General features: G+C 36.7%; 1 protein-coding gene across 3 annotated transcripts in view; it reads left to right on the forward strand.

Annotated features, from left to right (window-relative positions):
• The window catches only part of RBL2 (RB transcriptional corepressor like 2), a 45,905-nt gene that overhangs the window by 2,043 nt on the left and 23,942 nt on the right, over positions 1-19,920 (forward strand). For 2 of the 3 annotated variants that reach the window (XR_004346867.1, XM_032612605.1), the window contains exons 2-8: positions 660-790; positions 3,007-3,207; positions 6,419-6,483; positions 9,993-10,121; positions 11,898-12,058; positions 12,151-12,215; positions 13,179-13,365. Coding sequence is in view for 2 of the 3 variants with exons in the window: in XM_032612605.1 (XP_032468496.1) it covers positions 660-790; positions 3,007-3,207; positions 6,419-6,483; positions 9,993-10,121; positions 11,898-12,058; positions 12,151-12,215; positions 13,179-13,365 (939 nt within the window). In the remaining variant the exon portion in view is untranslated. The remainder of the gene's footprint in view (positions 1-659; positions 791-3,006; positions 3,208-6,418; positions 6,484-9,992; positions 10,122-11,897; positions 12,059-12,150; positions 12,216-13,178; positions 13,366-19,920) is intronic. The other variant, XM_032612606.1, reaches the window with a different exon arrangement.

Below are 19,920 nucleotides of genomic sequence, written 5' to 3' on the forward strand. Positions count from 1 at the left end.
CCCAATAAGTGAATGATATTCATTCATTTCCCAAATATTTTTTGATCACCTGTTCATGGCCAGACACTGTTATGTAGGTGCTGGGGATAGAGCAAGGCACAAAACATAAAATCCCTGCCCTTGTGGAACTAGTAGTCAGGTATGCTGTAAAATAATGTCGGGTGTCAGTCTCGTGGAAGTGTACCCTGGAAAATAAAGCTTGTATGATATTTAATATAGAACAGTGGTTATAGAATTTTATCTTTTGATTTCTTGTATTTTCTCAATTCTCACGGTCCTCAGGTAAGAAAATTGAGCCTCTACAATTGTTAAGTAATTTGCCCAAGGTGATCTACTCCCATGCTGGGACTTCCACGGTGTATGTCCTGAGAGAGAGCACCAGGTGGAATCTGTATTGCCTTTTATGATCTTGAAAGTTACATAGCATCACTTTCACCTGTGGTACTGGTTGAGACAGTTCAAAGTGAGAGAACACAGACTTCAACCTCTCCGTGGAAGAATGTCAGTGTCACATTATACGAAGAGCATTTGGGACAGGGACATCATTGAAAATGCAATTTCCCACAAACATATAAATAACACTTCGAATTTAAACGAGTTTTTCATACTGAAATATATATAGTTCATTAGCTAAAAATCAATTTTCTTTTATTTTTCAGGGAAATGATCTTCATTGGTTAGCATGTGCCTTATATGTGGCTTGCAGAAAATCTGTGCCAACTGTAAGCAAAGGGACAGTTGAAGGAAACTATGTATCTTTAACTAGAATCCTGAGATGTTCAGAGCAGAGGTAACTATGTCAGAGTTTGTAGAGTGTGACTAATATAAAAGCATAGTGACAGTAGGAATTTCTCTTTATCATTTTCCAAGCATTTGTACCTATGGAGTGCTAAATTTAGAAGTTAGGTCATGGTTTTTCTTTACCACATCTAAGTTAGTGTCCATTATATTTTATTTCTTTGGTGAAAAATAATTAAATTTTAACGTATTTGGTACTTGTATGAAGCATTTACTATTAGGTTATCATTACATTTAATTACATTAAGATAATCAATTACATTTTCATTCCTACTAGGTTAATAGTACACAATGACTTATCATTGTGTAATATTGGGAGAACTCTAAGTAAAGATACTCTAAATTGAAAAAGTAAATATTATATGGTATTAAACTGAGAACTACATGTACTGGACTTGTATCTAAAGAGGAGGCAGAAATTGCTTTTTCTATCTGTTGTGTAATGGAATTGATTACATTTATTATTTGTGCCATTTGGGTTAATTTTCTCTTGGCTTATTAAAGATTGGTGGAAAAAGGATGTTTGGCATTTTGGAGGAAGTGCCACTGTCAAAATTTATGGACCTAGTGGTTTAAAAAAAAATCACTTACTATTAAAATAACAAGAAATGTAATCTTTTAGCTGGAGTCTATTTATTAACCTTGAACTCCATCCTGAGTTATATTTAGACCTAAGAACAAGAGGCAGTGTGTAAAGAGTTGAACACCTGGGCTGTAAACCCGTAGAAGTGGGCTTAAATAAGGTGCAAAATATAACCATTACAAAGAAGAAAAGTGGGGTCAGACTCATCCAGTTAAATGACAGACAAGGGACTTTAGAAGCAAAGGTCAAATTATGGAATCATCATTATAAACTCTAGTAAACTAAGCTTACCTAATATTTTAATGCAAGTAATATCTCAGACTTCAGTTTTATTTCCAATTCGAAAGCTCAATTTTTATTTTTAAATTTTTACCTATGGGTTCAGATTATTTACTTCTCTGCAGCAATGGACTAAATGAATTAAAAAGAAAGAGCAGATTGGGAGAAGATATTTACAGTGTAACAAAAGATCAGTATCCAGAATTACATAAAGGACTACTAACAAATAGTTAAATAATTGACAAATAGCTACTAAAAAATTAGGCCTTCACAAAGGCCTAAACTCACATAACTAATACATGTAGGCAAAGATGTTCAGTCTCACAAGTAATCAAGGAAGTTCGAAGTAAAAATAAGGTAATATTTCATTCTCATCAGATTGGGGAAATTTGGAGTCTCATGACACCAAGTCTGGTCATTATGTAGGGAAATAGGAACTCTGTATTGCTGGTGTACATTGGAGAGAGTATAAATTGGCACAGTCACTCTAGTGGGAAATTTGGCAGTATCTAGTAAAGTTGAAGATGCATATTCTCTGACTCAGCAGTTCTGCTCCTGAGGGTAGTTCTTAAAGAAACTTCAGCATACAAGTACAGAAATGTGTTCATTACAGCATTTTTGTTACAGTGAGAAATTAGAAACCTCAATTTCCATTGGTTGGGGAATGAACGCAAAACATGGTAGTTCATATGAAGGAATATTTTTAGCAATTAAAAATTAGATCTACACGTAGCAACATTAATCTCATAAACATATTGAATGAAGAAACAAGTTGTAGAATGCTACTTACAGTATGATACCATGTATATAAAATTTTAAAACCACACATACAAAAGATACTACTAAACTGTTCATGGGTACATATATAATCACATAGTAAGTGTAAAAACTCGGATGGGAAGACTCAGACTATACAGTGGAGCTTATCTTTGGGGAAGAAGAGTCCAAAGGGAACTGGCTGTTTCTGTAGAATCTGAAGCAGACATGGCAAAATGTATTTGATATGTTTATATTTGTTAAATCTGGCAATTGTTACATGAATGTTGGTTATGTTCTCTGGTTAACTACTTATTTTCCACTTCTTTTGTATTGATATGTATTTCATACTTTTTTTAAACTTTTAGGTAATCTCAGGAAAAGAGATTAGGGAAATTAGATTTGGAAGATGAGAGAAATAAACCAATCTGTGAGATTAGCCAGAGAGGCATGAGTTGTGATTTTATATCACTGTCTAAAAGTAATATAATTTAATGAGTTAATTTCAATTTACTTTTAATTATCTAATTTGTATATTTTACCCTGTGTTAATTACAAAAAAAAATCTCATTTTTTATTTTTAATATCAGCTTAATTGAATTTTTTCACAAGATGAAGAAATGGGAAGACATGGCAAACCTACCCGCACAGTTCAGAGAACGGACTGAGAGATTAGAAAGAAACTTCACTGTTTCTGCTGTAATCTTTAAGAAATATGAACCCATTTTTCAGGACATTTTTAAATATCCTCAAGAGGAGCAGCCTCGTCAACAAAGAGGAAGAAAACAGCGGTATGTTTCTGTATTTGTTAAGCAGGAATACACATTTGTCTGTACTACAGTTTTGATCCCTTAGTTTGTGTCCCTCAGTTTATTTTGCTGGTCTTAAGAAACAAATGTGATTTCATAAGTAATCTTTTTTTCCAATAATAATTTCTTGCTTTTCATTGTATGTTAGCTCTGAAGAGTTTGGCTTCTTTCACGTTGCAAAATGTGTGGAATCTCTGTTTCTATAAACTTTCCCTGTTCATTTAAGCAACCGAAAATGCAAAAATCAGACCTTAGATACTCTCACCAGTTAGCAATCTTGGGTATAGTATTTGACTACTTAATTTTCTATTATCGACGATATTGACTATTTCTATTATTTTCTACATATTATAATACATATAGACTATTTCTTTATTTGACTTTTATGTCAAACTGAATAGTAAAGAAATCCCCCTGAAAAGCCTTCTCTATGTATTTTGATGTTTACAACCAGTGAAAAGTAGAGAAACTGGATTGGGGGAAGAATAGTGGAACTGAAAACTGAAATTATTGTGAAATTCTGCTTCTGACTGTGTCTGCAAATCTGTAAACTTATTCTGGCTCGATGTTTTCCATCTTTCCTGGTAGATAAGGGCAATTATGGGATACAAATTCTCTACTTTTATCACGAAAGTTTTTTTCATAAAGTAGAAATGAAAATTTGTTCTTAAAATAGAACTAGAAAAATGTTGACAAGAAAAGTAGGGGAAAAGAAGTTATTGTAATTGAATGAATAATGTTTGCTTCTCTTTCAATATAAAAATGTTCCCAAACTGTGAAGGATGTTTACAGTAAGTGAGCAGCTTAAAAAAATAAAACAATGTTCATTTTTATATACTTGACCCCACTGATACGGAAGCAGCTGGTCTAGTTTGCTTGCAGTTTTAGGGAATTGTCTATTTATAATTAAGTATTCTAAAGTTTGGATAGAAGCTTGTTTCTGAGTCTAAGTGAGGCTGATATGATCATTTATAGAAAGATATAGAATATCTTCTTTCTGTGAAGTGTTGTAAAAATGATTTCAGATTGTATTTGCTTTGATATTTATTAGGGTGTATGGACTACTTAATTCTAATTCAGAAAATTCTAATAAGTTTATCTAAAAATTTTACATCTATATCACCCTGTATACTTTTTATTAGTACTTTTGGCTAATATTAGTAATAGTAATGTATACCATTTACTGAGTATTTATTATGGGGCAGGGACTCTTCTAAGACTTAAGCATGTATTACTTCAGTTAATCATTACGATGGCTTTATGAGGTTGATACTGTTGTTACAGGTGGGGGGAAACAAGCCTTTGAGAGGTTAAGTAATTTAGCCAAGGTCACACAGTAAGTGTGGAGCTCTTATTGAAACTTAAGTAGTCCGCCTGCAGAGCCCGTGTATTTCACCACGACTCAGTACTGCATCTCACACACTGGTCTTTGAAAAATTCTCACTGAGTATTTATTGAGAGCTTACTGTATGTAGGATACAAATGTTAAAAAAAAAAATAAAACCAAAACCCAGAGTCACTGTCTTTTGAGAGCTTACAGTAAGTATAGTCAGGGAGAGGCATGTATAAGTGCAAAAGATAATAGAAATGTAGGACTTTTGAGGCAAAAATAAGCCACTCTGTATAAGACAGTTAGGTAAGGTTCCATGGAGTAAGCAGAAATAGGACTGGAAGGATGGGTAGGATTTTGATAGGTGAATTTGGAGATACAGGTAGCCTTCTATGCAGAGGATGAAGAACGAAGACACCAAAGCAGCAAAGTAGGAGGAAATTTGGCTGAGTAGGTTAAGTTTGTTCTAGAGTTCTAGAGCCAGTTTTTGGAGTGGCTTGAGTGTTGTTTTTTTCTTCCAGTTTTATTGTGGTATAATTAACATGCAGCACTATATATATTTCAGGTGTACAGCATAATGATCTGACTTACATACATCATGAAATGATGACCGCAGTAAGTTTAGTGAACAGCCATCATCTCACTTAGAAATACAAAACTAAATAGAAAAAAAATGTTTCTTTGTGATCACAACTCTTAAGATTTATTCTCTTAACTTTCATATATAACATACAGCAGTGTTAATTATATTTATGTTGTACATTACATCGCTAGGACTTATTTATCTTATAACTGTAAGTTAGCATGGCTTCTAAAATGTTTGACTTTTATCTTGCTAGGTATCAAAACTAGGTAGTTTATCACATGCCTATGGTGGGGAGCCTACTTTTTAAAGCAGGGCAATGACGTTTAATCCTTGCCATCGACTGGTGAATTAAATACAGTATTATACCCAAGTAGAATGATCTTTTAGCAGATGGAGAGACTAAGGCACATGGAGAGCAAGTGTACTTAGCTAATGACAGTGCGGGAACTAAACCCCAGTCTTCAGATTCTTCTCTTCAAAGCACCTTGGTAGAATAAGGCTATTGGGATATGGAGCCAACAGATGTCTTACCTAAACATTGGCAGAGGATTTGGTAGAAAAGCCAAGTTTAAAACAGGTCTGAAACTCCCTGTAGCAGACATCTTAGCAAATATAACAGGTACACTTTTATTTTCCCCCTTCCTCCTCCCTGCAACAGGTACTCCTAATGATAGAAATATAAGGAATTATGGGGAGCCCCGAATTTACATTAAAAAGTCCTTTTGTGGGACTTCCCTGGCGGTCCATTGGTTAAGACTCCGAGCTCCCACTGCAGGGGGCACGGGTTCGGTCCCTAGTCGGGGTAAGATCCCGCATGCCATGCAGCACAGCCAAAAAAAAAAAATCCATTTGTGACTTGATATATAATCTGGAATGTCTTTAGGGAGGGAGGGTTTACATTTCATCAACTATGGTGGAGGGGAAAAAAAGTTGGAGGAATATCTGCCTGCATACATGGGTCTTAAAGCAGCATTAGCCTTGCTGATGTCATCAGAAGGACTATTGTTACTCGTTTTATTTTCTACCTTACTTATCTTGACCTGCAAAAGCTTTTACACTTCTTCAGAATTTTCTTCTAAGATGAGTGCTTTCCCTCGCTCCCAGATATTCCCTTACCAGTATATGGTTGGAGCAGAACTTCTTGCACATTTTCCATGTGAAATGAATCTGCTGTCACTCCCTCTAACTGTGGGTTTTGTTTCTCACCTAGTTTACAGTCATTTGTCATGTCTTTTTCTGATTCTTCTGTTATCTCATGACTTTTTTCTCCCCCAAAGGCGACAGCCCTGTACCGTGTCTGAAGTTTTCCATTTTTGTTGGGTGCTTTTTATATATGCAAAAGGTAAGGAAAGAGTGATATTTATTTAAATATTAGTTTATTTAAAAGTTCAGATACTACTATTGTCAACCTATAATGTGTATCAGGAAAAGATTCTCACTGAAAAATTTCTCAAGGATTTTAGTCCCAGGTTCTTTTTTAAGTATTGCCTTTTCATAAGAGTCTTTTGAAATTCTTTACAGTATCCCAAACTTCCTTCATTAAATGGAAATTCCTTTGTTTTGTTCTTACACAACATTTTTTCCAAAGCACATTATCTCTGAATTATGGACTGAAACACATTAGTGTGTCTGTGCTTATATCTTGGGCTGTATTTTTCACAAGACATGTCTTATTTAATTGAGTGGGACTGATCATTCTCAGAGTAGTTCAGATTACTTTTTACATCTTGTTCAGGTAAATATGCTTGATCAAATACCTTTAGATACAATTTATTTTCTCTACCTCCTCTTCTCACTTAACCTGTCCAAGGTCTGCATTCAGTGAAATACATTTTTATTCTTATTATTGTCCTCTCTGTATTTTTTTAAAATCAGGAATGAATTGACTATCACTAAGTTTATTGAAATGAAATATAAAATATGTGTAAAATTTATGCAGCTTATTCCTAGGCGTAGTGTCTTTTTTTTTTTTTTAAGTTGAGGTATAGTTGTTTTACAATGTTGTGTTAGTTTCTACTGTACAGCGAAGTGGAGTTCCCTGTGCTACACAGCATGTTCTTACCTCTCTGTATTTCTATGTAGAAATGATTCTTACTAATATATAGAAGAGCAGAAAGTACAGTTACACAGCTTTTTCTATAGATTATATAGAATGCCTTTGCCATTAAGATATCCCAATAAAATGCAAGGTTAAAATCAAAGAATTATTAGAGCTGGCAGGTGTTTCATAAATATAAGAGGTTCTCATTATTAGATCAATTTGTCCAACTTATTTAAAAAGTCAGTAACTGAGGCCCAGAAACTAACTGCTAGAAACAGAGCTAGGATTTGAATCCACATCTCCTAGCTCTTGGTTTCATGCCACATGTGTAGGCCCTCTAGCAGGAATGTGTCACTCCCTTGGTGTCAGTTCAATTTGTCTGACTGTAGCTGGTCCTTTCTAGCTAGTTAGGTTAGAACTTATCCTTCCTTCCCTGAGTTGCATGCTTTATTGAAAAGAAAAATCTTTCTTTTGTCAAAAATAAGCTCTTGGTTATTTTTGCTTTCCATCACACTGGATGTTTCTTTAGCAGAGATGAAGGTGGTGTGATCAGTGGCATGAACTTTAGAAAGACTTAAGAGCATATAAACTGTTTTCATGATGGTTGGAACATTTGCTACCACTTGGCTTACTGTGGCTGGTGTTATGATATTAGTCTTGACAGTAGATTGTGGGCAGGTATATCTGACTTCTAGGATTTATATCTGTTTTATGTCTTATGACATGTATACTTGGAGGTAAGTATTTGGTACTATATAAATTATTGGAAGAGAAGTGTATTGTCTTTATTTAGGTTTTGGTCTCACTTGATCAACTGGGGTGGCATAGCTTTTGTCTCTACAATTAACTCAGTGTTTGAGTTTTACCTTACTGTTATTAATTCCGATATAATTATTTGGTCTAAAGAGCCTTTGTCTACCCACGATCCAGCACTATGATCGTTTATGATTCACTAGGATCTTTTCCAATAGAGTAGTTTAGTTGGTTTCATTCAGTTCTTGATTTAGTTATTTGGGGGACGGTGTACTCTTATAGACACCTTTTTCATGACTTTGTCTGCAACAGTGGGCATCCCAGATTATCTCATTCCTGATAAACAAGCTAACTTTTGCCTGTTATCTTTGTTGACTTCCAATGGCAAGTACACACCAGTGACAAGTTTGGGCTTGTTGTCATGAAGGGCTTTGTGGACTGAAGACTGTTAGGTGCCACTTCCTGTTTTACATGTTATCCCAAGTCTTCAGTCAGATTATCTTTGTTGATTGAAAGATAAAATATCTCACGAAGTGAGATTTATTTCTAAAGTCAGGATTTGAAATGTAGAGTATGTCATGATGGGAGAGTCGTGGAGTTTAGGTTCTGATCTTTAGGGGCATTTCAGATTTTTGTTAGAAGTCACTGTGCTGCCAGTTATTTCCTTCCATGGCAGGTACAACACCAGCGACAAGTTTAGGCTTGTCAGTGTGTAGGGCTTTGTAGCTTGAAACTGGTAGATACCACTTCCTGTTTTACATCTGAGGAATTGAGTATGTTTTAATATTAAGCATCTTTTTTGTGAAACCGTGCAAGTTAGTTTGGTTATATCAATGCAAAGTTTAGCCTATTAATTATCATTTGTCTTTTTGGCAGCAGAAAACTATTTTTTCTCTTTAATCCATTTAAATTGATTTGTTGAAATATTTCCATCTATTAAAAAAAAAAAAAAAGAATTGCTTATCCTGCTACGCTGAGGTAAGTGGTAACTTTCTATAGAGGAAAGGAGAGAAAACAGCCTGAAACAGAGTAGTGTGAGTGTGTGTGTGTATGCATTTGGGTAGTCATTTAGTGTGAAAATGTCAAGGTTTAGAAATAATTCTTCAGATGTATGTTAGCTATTTAAGTTGAATTCATCTGATGTTATAAGAGTGTAAAATCAATATGAAGCATATATATGCAGTGTTTAATGCTTAAAGATACAAAAAAATCTAGAAATATTCCTTAATTTCTAAGAATAATAAAACTGTTTTAACTGCCTATAAAAACTGTTTTCAATGTTAGAGTTAAACCAGAACTACAGAAATGACATGTTTCTTTAGGTTTAGGTTTTGGTTTATTTTTTTGTTACCAAGCATCAACAATTATTCCTGGGATACTAGCTCTAGAACTGAAATATCTTTTATTGTGGTCCTGTTGCGTTAATTTATATGAGCTTGTATTACTACATCAAAAAGTATTTAAAATATTACCGTTAGGAGTCTGATTATAGTTTCTGGTCTTTTTAAAATACATACATGAAAAAATAATTATATTAATCATTTTTTCAGCTTTTCCCATCTAAGCATTTCTACCAGCTTTCTTGACAGATAAATATTTTCATACCAAACAGTTTCTTACAGCTTGAGATAATTTATGAAGTTGTTTGTGTTCAGAATTTTCAAAAGAAAAACCAAGTATGATAAAATTTTGATCAGCTATTAGGCATTTAATAAATGCTTATTTAATGAATATTAATGAATGGCATTTATAGTAAAGTTTTGGTTTTTCTTAAACTCTTTTTTAAAAAATACTTATTTTTAAAATTTATTTATTTGGTTGTGCCAGGTCTTAGTTGTGGCTGGCGGGCTTCTTAGTCTTACTCTTATCTATCTAGTTTAATAAATTTCTAAGAGTTTAATATTTCAAACTGTAAGTTTGCCAAAACACTTTCTGTAGCTCTTGAGTCAGCTTTGTACACTGTTGTATAATGTCATTTTAACTAAAGGAAGAAATTATTTTAAAAATATTGTGAAGTTGATGCAAATTTAACTCTATAATTGTTTATAATCCTGTAGGTAATTTCCCCATGATTAGTGATGATCTGGTTAATTCTTATCATCTTCTGCTGTGTGCTTTGGACTTAGTTTATGGAAATGCCCTTCAATGTTCCAATCGTAAAGAACTCGTGAACCCTAATTTTAAAGGTAAGTTTGTAAATCAAAGACTGTCAGACAACTCACATTTCTACATTATGTTTACTGTTGGGAGTTGTACACATACTACGGCTTTCCTAGCACCAGAGAACATAAATGCTTTTCAAAGCTTCATCACCAGAGTACTTACAACTAGGAGTTGAGCTCTCTGTAAAAATATTTATGGAAAAAGAAATTGCAAATATCACAAAGTTTAAAGTCTTAGATGGCAACTTTAGAAGTTTCTGAAATATATATTCAACAAGAAGAAGGAATTTAAAAACCTGGAGTAGCAAAGATGACATTAGAGCTGACGGTGGTTTTCTACATTGGCAAGTTTCATGGCTGACACACAGGAGGAGGTCAAAGCAGATTTATTGAAAGAATCTCCATTTCAGATCTTTTCTATAGAAGAGGAGTAGCTATGGTTCTAAAATAAGTAAAATGAATTTTCAACTCTAAACTAAAAGGTGTTTGGAAATGATAGTTATTTTGGCAATCCATTTAGTAGGCTTTAAGGTATATAATTTCTATGAATGATATACAATAAGAGACCAATTATGTATAAAGCAAATATTAAAAATTATTTATTGGGCTCCCCTGGTGGCGCAGTGGTTAGGAGTCCGCCTGCCGATGCAGGGAACGCGGGTTCGTGCCCCGGTTCGGGAGGATCCCGCGTGCCGCGGAGCGGCTGGGCCCGTGACCCATGGCCACTGAGCCTGCGCGTCCGGAGCCTGTATTCCGCAGCGGAAGGGGCCACAGCAGTGAGGCCCGCGTACCGCAGGAAAAAAAAAAAAAGTATTTATTGAGCTATTATATAATGCTGCTGCTATTTGAATAATACCTTGGTAGGATTCTGAGTGATTGTCAGTTGTGGGGTGGTTACAATTAGAATTTCAGCTTGTCTGAATCTCAAGGTAGATTTTTAAAGTTAGTGGAGTTAATTACTTCAGTTGCTTCTGGTTTGGTAAGTTTAATGTTCTCTGTATTCTGTCCTTTTATTTCCTTCCTAACTCCCTTTTATATTTCTATATAGCTGCTTCCCTTCATTTTATTCCCTCTTCTTTATTTCTCTTGCATTGAGTCTAGAACAAGGGCTGTAAATTAATATGATAAATACATATAATATAATTAAATCAAAGTATATAAAGAGTGTGTACTTTGAACAGTAATTTTTTTCAAAGTGCTATTTTTATTTGAATGTAACGCTTATTGGCAAAATTTTGTTTTTCTGGTTTTTAGATCTTTTTTTTTTTTAGAGAATTTCTTTTTTTTTCTTAATTTTATTTTTATTTATTTATTTTTGGTACGTGAGCCTCTCACTGTTGTGGCCTCTCCCGTTGCAGAGCATGGGCTCCGGACACGCAGGCTCAGCAGCCATGGACCACGGGCCCAGCCGCTCTGCGGCATGTGGGATCCTCCCGGACCGGGGCACGAACCTGTGTCCCCTGCATTGGCAGGTGGACTCTCAACCACTGCGCCACCAGGGAAGCCCTGGTTTTTAGATCTTATAGCAATATACTAAATTATTTTTTTAGTTTTTCTTTTTTAACCATCTCCAGGTAGATAACTGAATAACCGAAATCTTTTGAGCAGTGATACGCTTTACCTCTATTTGCTATTTTTGAAGTATATTTAAATAGAGTCAAATTAGGCCCTTACACTATTTCCTGTACACTCATATGCTAACTCAAGTGCTGATTAGACTCTCTATTATTTATATTTTAGTTTATTACAGTTTGGTTTATGGAATGCTACCTGCTATCTCTATGATTTTACCCATCACAGGTCTATCTGAAGATTTTCACGCTAAGGATTCTAAACCTTCTTCCGACCCACCTTGTGTCATTGAGAAACTCTGTTCCTTACATGACGGCCTAGTTTTGGAAGCAAAGGGAATAAAGGAACATTTCTGGAAACCTTATATTAGGAAACTTTATGAAAAAAAGGTTTGTAAGTAGTAAAGAAGTAATTTGCAAATATCTCCTGGGCAAAGACTTGATTTAATACGATGACTTAAGGATCTTTTCTTTCATCATAGCTCCTTAAGGGAAAAGAAGAAAATCTTACTGGTTTTTTAGAACCTGGGAATTTTGGAGAGAGTTTGTGAGTACTTCTGTTATAAATGTACTTTAATGTTTTAAATTACGTACCTAGGAAACCTCAGAGTTTCATGTTTTTGTTTTTTTTTTTAATTGATTTAATTTATTTATTTTGGCCGCGCTGGGTCTTCATTGCTGCGCGCGATTGTGCAGAGCAGGGGATGCTCTTCATTGTGGTGTGCAGGCTTCCCATTGTGGTGGCTTCTCTTGTTGCGGAGCATGGGCTCTAGGCGTGCAGGCCTCAGCAGCCGTGGCTCACGGGCTCCAGAGCTCAGGCTCAGCAGCTGCGGCACACGGGCCTACTTGCTCCGTGGCATGTGGGATCCTCCCGGACCAGGGCTCGAACCCGTGTCCCCTGCATTGGCAGGCGGATTCTTAACAACTGTGCCACCAAACTGTGCCAAGCCCGAGTTTCATGTTTTTATTGTTTGTATCCTGGAAATTTAGAATATGTCTTGTGGCAGAATATAGGGATGCAATAAAAAATTCTGTCAACTGTTACTCGAAGCACATGTTTTAGATTTATTGAAAACTGTATGGCTGTTCTTTAAAGCTTTAATAGTTAAGCTTTTGGATCATGATTTTTGAAATAAAGAAATTCTTATGGAACTACACAGGGGAAGAATGATGATGTGGAAGTACTTAGGTCTCCAAACTTGCCTGGAGCAGCTAAGAAAGATAATTAGGCTTCTCACCAGAAGCTGTACCTACCAGGCAGCTTGGTACAGGATACCCATCCTGAAATACTGTCACCAAAATATACTTACTGTACAATGCATGAGCATAATGGAGCAGGCTTGTATTTTATACTCCTCAGTTTTTATAATTAACAGTGATCCCACTAAAACTTAACTTTTACAAAATTATTAGAATTTTTAGTAAATGAAAAAAATGAAACAAGTAGCCTAAAACAACTGAAATGGCAGTTCTGTGAGTATACATTTTGCCTATTTTTTTTCCCCTATAGTAAAGCCATCAATAAGGCCTATGAGGAGTATGTTTTATCTGTTGGGAATTTAGATGAGCGGATCTTTCTTGGAGAGGATGCTGAAGAGGAAATTGGGACCCTCTCAAGGTGTTTGAATACTGGTTCAGGAACAGAGACTGCTGAAAGGGTGCAGATGAAAAGCATCTTGCAGCAGCACTTTGACAAGGTGAGTTGAGCCATGCCAGAAGAGTGGAAATACAGGAGCAGGCATGCCAGAGGTTCTATTTTATTTTGGTAATTGTGTTTGTAGATGCGTTTTACTCGCTTCCAGTGTGAAAAAGAAAATTCACATCCTACTTATCTTAATTGAAAAAGTTATCTCCCAGGAGATGGAAACAACCTAAGTGCCCATCATCGGATGAATGGATAAAGAAGATGTGGCACATATATACAGTGGAATATTACTTAGCCATAAAAAGAAACGAAATTGAGCTATTTGTAATGAGGTGGATGGACCTAGAGTCTGTCATACAGAGTGAAGTAAGAAAGAGAAAAACAAATACCATATGCTAACACATATATATGGCATTTAAGAAAAAAAAAATGTCATGAAGAGCCTAGGGGTAAGACAGGAATAAAGACACAGACCTACTAGAGAATGGACTTGAGGATATGGGGAGGGGGAAGGGTAAGCTGGGACAAAGTGAGAGAGTGGCATGGACATATATACACTACCAAACATAAAATAGATAGCTAGTGGGAAGCAGCCGCATAGCACAGGGAGATCAGCTCGGTGCTTTTTGACCGCCTGGAGGGGTGGGATAGGGAGGGTGGGAGGGAGGGCGACGCAAGAGGGAAGAGATATGGAAACATATGTATATGTATAACTGATTCACTTTGTTATAAAGCAGAAACTAACACACCATTGTAAAGCAATTATACTCCAATAAAGATGTAAATCAAAACAAACAAACAAAAAACACTTTTGGGGCTTCCCTGGTGGCGCAGTGGTTGAGAGCCCACCTGCCAATGCAGGGGACACGGGCTCGTGCCCTGGTCCGGGAAGATCCCACATGCCGCGGATAGGCTGGGCCCGTGAGCCATGACCGCCAAGCCTGTGCGTCCGGAGCCTGTGCTCCGCAACGGGAGAGGCCCGTGTACTGCAAAAAAAACAAAACAAACAAACAAAAAAACACTTTTGAGGACCAAAAAAGAAAAGTTATCTCTATGTTTACTGTTTTAAATTTTGTCAACCTTGACTTTGAAAATTTTTGGTTAGATCTGGGAAAAAGAATTTAATATAAATGTAAATGAATGTATCATGCTGATGATTGTTGGTTTTGAGAAGATGGGCCAGTAATATACAGCCCATATTGAACATAGTAAGTGTTTAGAAAATGTTGATTGACCCAAATTGGTACCTTCATCTAAGAGACTAGAGAAACTGAGAATCTGTAGTCTTTAAGAAAGTTCTGTTAAACTGAGTTTCAGGATCATATGTATATTTCATGCAGACACTTATGATGATGGCGACTAGGAGTTTCCCTTCTGTTGTGTGGTGTTCATACAACAGAAAATAAGCACCTTCTGACAGGTGCTTCCAGAGGCAGTGTAGCTAATTCCAAGGGGTAACTCACTTGTAAGACCAGACTTAAGACTGGTTTGCTTTCTCATTCAACAAATATTCTCAAGGTATGCTGTATGTCAGATTGTGTCCTGGACACTGGGGCTATGTCAGTGAACAAAACAGCTATGAATATCCTGGAATTTACTGATGGCTTGGATCTAGGGTGTGAAAGAAAAGAAAACAGTGATGACTCCAGTTGGGTGAATGGTATAAAAGCTAAAGTCCTTACAAATGCTTAAAAAGTCTTCAGTGATCTAGCCGTGCTACCTCTCTGAATTCATCTCCCACCACTTTCCTCCTCACCCTTTCCACTCATGCCCCATTAACTTCCTTTTTCATTCTTCAGATATGCCAAGCATACTCCCAACTCAAAGCCTTTGCTCTTGCTGTTTTCTCAGCCTAGAGCAAGTTTCTTCAAGATGCTCATGTGGTTTACTTCCTCGCTTCCTTCAGATCTCTGATAACCTGACTACTATATAAAATAATAACCACTAGCATCCTCCCCTACCTCGGGACTTGCTTTCCCCCTTATTTTGCCATTAGTGTTCCTGTTAGTATTTATCAGTGTCTGATGGTTGGTAGGTAGGTAGGTAGAAATAAAGAATTGATTGTCTCAAGATAGTAAATACATAGAAAGAGAGAGAGAGAAGGAGAGAAAGAGAGGGAGGAAGAGAGGGAGAGAGGAAGAAAGGAAGGAAGGATAGATGGATTGTTTATTATCTGTCTCCCTGCATTAGAATATAAGCTTTATGAGGTCTATGACCAGTGTTGTATTCAGTGCTTGTAGGCATTCCATAAATATTTACTATTGACATTTATTGAGGGGAAAGAACAAGTCTAGCGGGGAAAAAATCAAGAGTTAGAGTTATGAGCACGTTAAGGGTGAGATGTCTTTTAAATATTCTAGTAGAGGAGTTAAATAGGCCGTTTAGAGGTACAAGACTAGAGCTCACAGCAAAAGTAAGGGCTGTATATATATATATATATATATACCCTTAGGATATATATAGTGTCATTAGGATACGGATGGCTTTTAAAGCCATGGAATTAAGAGAGGTTACCTAGTAGTATGAGTTGATAGACAATAAAAGAGGTCTAAGAAGTTAAAGAGAGACTCTTCTTGATCAGAATGCACAGGAAGCTTTAAACTAAGAACTTAAACAGGGCTACCAAGAAGCCCCATGCTGACCTTGAGGACTACAGGCAGGAAGTTGTTTGTGGTCGTCGTATGTCATTTCCTTTGTGGAAGTGCTGCTACCTGTGGGCCACGTGGTAAGATGCTGCTGGCTGCTGTTGCTTCTCCTCCCAGCAATGCACTGGTTCATAAACAGGGAAGAAGGTGGCTGTAAGAAAAGCTGTTAAATATAGGGAGAAATCTTCTGAATGTAGTTAATCTACGTAGATCATCTTATTGACCTAAAAAAAATTACAGAATTAATTTCTTTGAAACAAAGTGAAAGTCTTGGCTCTACTCTTGTTTAATTCACAGAGAAAACACATATAGATTTATTTCTGTATGGCAAATTACTGTGTTTTTCTGTATCTCATGAAACTTGAATAGTTCTGTTGCCAGGTAAAAATTTTGCTGGGTGTTTTTACAACTATCTCTAGAATAAGCACATTTAATACATAGGGAAATATAGTCTATCTTGAATAGTAAAAAACTCTTTAGCTATCTTAACCTTTCAGAGTTTGTTGGAAAAATTAGAAAAGATATTTTATTAGCCTATGTATTTTTTTAACATCTTTATTGGAGTATAATTGCTTTACAATGGTGTGTTAGTTTCTGCTGTATAACAAAGTGAATCAATTATACATATACATATGTCCCTATATCTCTTCCCTCTTGCATCTCCCTCCCTCCGACCCTCCCTGTCCCACCCATCTAGGTGGTCACAAAGCACCGAGCAGATCTCCGTGTGCAATGCGGCTGCTTCCCACTAGCTATCTATTTTACGTTTGGTAGTAAATATATGTCCATGCCACTCTCTCACTTTGTCCCAGCTTACCCTTCCCCCTCCCCATATCCTCAAGTCCATTCTCTAGTAGGTCTGTGTCTTTATTCCTGCCTTGCCCCTAGGTTCTTCATGACCATTTTCTTTTTTTTTTTTTCAGATTCCATATATATGTGTTAGCGTATGGTATTTGTTTTTCTCTTTCTGACTACCACTCTGTATGACAGACTCCAGGTCTATCCACCACACTACAAATAACTCAATTTCGTTTCTTTTTATGGCTGAGTAATATCCCATTGTATATATGTGCCACATCTTCTTTATCCATTCATCTGTTAATGGACACTTAGGTTGCTTCCATGTCCTGGCTATTGTAAATAGAGCTGCAATGAACATTTTGGTTCATGACTCTTTTTGAATTATGGTTTTCTCAGGGTATATGCCCAGTAGTGGGATTGCTGGGTCATACAGTACTTCTATTTTTACTTTTTTAAGGAACCTCCATACTGTTCTTCATAGTGGCTGTATCAATTTATATTCCCACCAACAGTGCAAGAGGGTTCCCTTTTCTCCACACCCTCTCCAGCATTTACTGTTTGTAGATTTTTTGATGGTGGCCATTCTGACTGGTGTAAGATGGTATCTCATTGTAGTTTTGACTTGCATTTCTCTAATGATTAATGATGTTCAGCATTCTTTTACATGTTTGTTGGCAATCTGTATATCTTCTTTGGAGAAATGTCTGTATGGTCTTCTGCCTATTTTTGGATTGGGTTATTTGTTTTTCTGATATTGAGCTGCATGAGCTGCTTGTACATTTTGGAGATTAGTCCTTTGTCAGTTGCCTCATTTGCAAATATTTTCTCCCATTCTGAGGGTTTTCTTTTCATCTTGTTTATGGTTTCCTTTGCTATGCAAAAGCTTTTAAGTTTCATTAGGTCCTATTTGTTTATTTTTGTTTTCCATTTCTCTAGGAGGTGGATCAGAAAGGATCTTGCTGTGATTTATGTCATAGAGTGTTCTGCCTATGTTTTCCTCTAAGAGTTTGATAGTTTCTGGCCTTATATTTAGGTCTTTAATCCATTTTGAGCTTATTTTTGTGTATGGTGTTAGGGAGTATACTAATCTCATACCTTTACATGTACCTGTCCAGTTTTCCCAGCACCACTTACTGAAGAGGCTGTCCTTTCTCCACTGTACATTCCTGCCTCCTTTATCAAAGATAAGGTGACCATATGTGTGTGGGTTTATCTCTGGGCTTTCTATCCTGTTCCATTTATCTATCTTTCTGTTTTTGTGCCAGTACCATACTGTCTTGATTACTGTAGCTTTGTAGTATAGTCTGAAGTCTGGGAGTGTGATTCCTCCAGCTCCATTTTTCTTTCTCAAGATTGCTTTGGTTATTCGGGGTCTGTGTTTCCATACAAATTGTGAAATTTTTTGTTCTAGTTCTGTGAAAATGCCATTGGTAGTTTGATAGGGATTGCATTGAATCTGTAGATTGCTTTGGGTAGTATAGTCATTTTCACAGTGGTGATTCTTCCAATCCAAGAACATGGTACATCTCTCCATCTATTTGTATCATTAATTTCTTTCATCAGTGTCTTATAATTTTCTGCATACAGGCCTCTTGTCTCCTTAGGTAGGTTTATTGCTAGATATTTTATTCTTTTTGTTGCAGTGGTAAATGGGAGTGTTTTCTTAATTTCACTTTCAGATTTTTCACCATTAGTGAATAGGATTGCAAGAGATTTCTGTGCATTAGTTTTTGTATCCTGCTACTTTACCAAATTCATTGATTAGCTCTAGTAGTTTTCTGGTGGCATCTTTAGGATTCTCTATGTATAGTATCATGTCATCTGCAAACAGTGACCGCTTTACTTCTTCTTTTCCAATTTGGATTCCTTTTATTTCTTTTTATTCTCTGATTGCTGTGGCTAAAACATCCAAAACTGTGTTGAATAATAGTGGTGAGAGTGTGCAGCCTTGTCTTGTTCCTGATCTTAGTGGAAATGCTTTCAGTTTTTCACCATTGAGGACAATGTCGGCTGTGGATTTGTCATATATGGCCTTTATTATGTTGAGGAAAGTTCCCTCTATGCCTGCTTTCTGGAGGGTTTTTATCATAAATGGGATTTTGTTGAAAGCTTTCTCTGCATTTATTGAGATGTTCATATAGTTTTTCTCCTTCAGTTTGTTAATATGGTGTATCACATTGATTGATTTGCGTATATTGAAGACTCCTTGTATTCCTGGGATAAACCCCACTTGATCATGGTATATGATCCTTTTAATGTGCTGTTGGATTCTGTTTGCTAGTATTTTTTTAAATTTTATTTATTTGTTTTTGGCTGCATTGGGTCTTTGTTGCCGCATGCAGGCTTTCTCTAGTTGCAGTGAGCTACTCTTTGTTGCAGTGCACGGGCTTTTCATTGCGGTGGCGTCTCTTATTGTGGAGCACAGTCTCTAGGTGCACCGGCTCAGTAGTTGTGGCGCACGGGCTCAGTAGTTGTGGCGCACGGGCTTAGTTGCTCCGTCATATGTGGGATCTTCCCGGACCAGGGCTCAAACCTGTATCCCCTGCATTGGCAGGTGGACTCTTAACCACTGTGCCACAAGGGAAGCCCTGTTTGCTAGTATTTTGTTGAGGATTTTTGCATCTATGTTCATCAGTGTTATTGGCCTGTAGTTTTCTTTCTTTGTGACATCTTTGTCTGGTTTTGGTATTAGGGTGATGGTGGCCTCGTAGAATGAGTTTGGGAGTGTTCCTCCCTCTGCTATATTTTGGAAGATTTTGAGAAGGATGGGTGTTAGCTCTTCTCTAAATGATAGAATTTGCCTGTAAAGTCATCTGGTCTTGGGCTTTTGTTTCTTGGAAGATGTTTAATCACAGTTTAAATTTCAGTGCTTGTGATTGGTCTGTTCATATTTTCTATTTTTCCTGGTTCAGTCTTGGAAGGTTGTGCATTTCTAAGAATTTGTCCATTTCTCCAGGGTGTCCTTTTTTTTTTTTTTTTTGCGGTACACAGGCTTCTCACTTGTTGTGGCCTCTCCCGTTGCAGAGCACAGGCTCCAGACGCACAGGCTCAGCAGCCATGGCTCACGGGCCCAGCCGCTCCGTGGCATGTGGGATCCTCCCGGACTGGGGCATGAACCTGTGTCCCCTGCATCAGCAGGCGGACTCTCAACCACTACGCCA

Source organism: Phocoena sinus, chromosome 19 (genome assembly GCF_008692025.1).
Source record: "Phocoena sinus isolate mPhoSin1 chromosome 19, mPhoSin1.pri, whole genome shotgun sequence".
NCBI lineage: Eukaryota > Metazoa > Chordata > Mammalia > Artiodactyla > Phocoenidae > Phocoena > Phocoena sinus.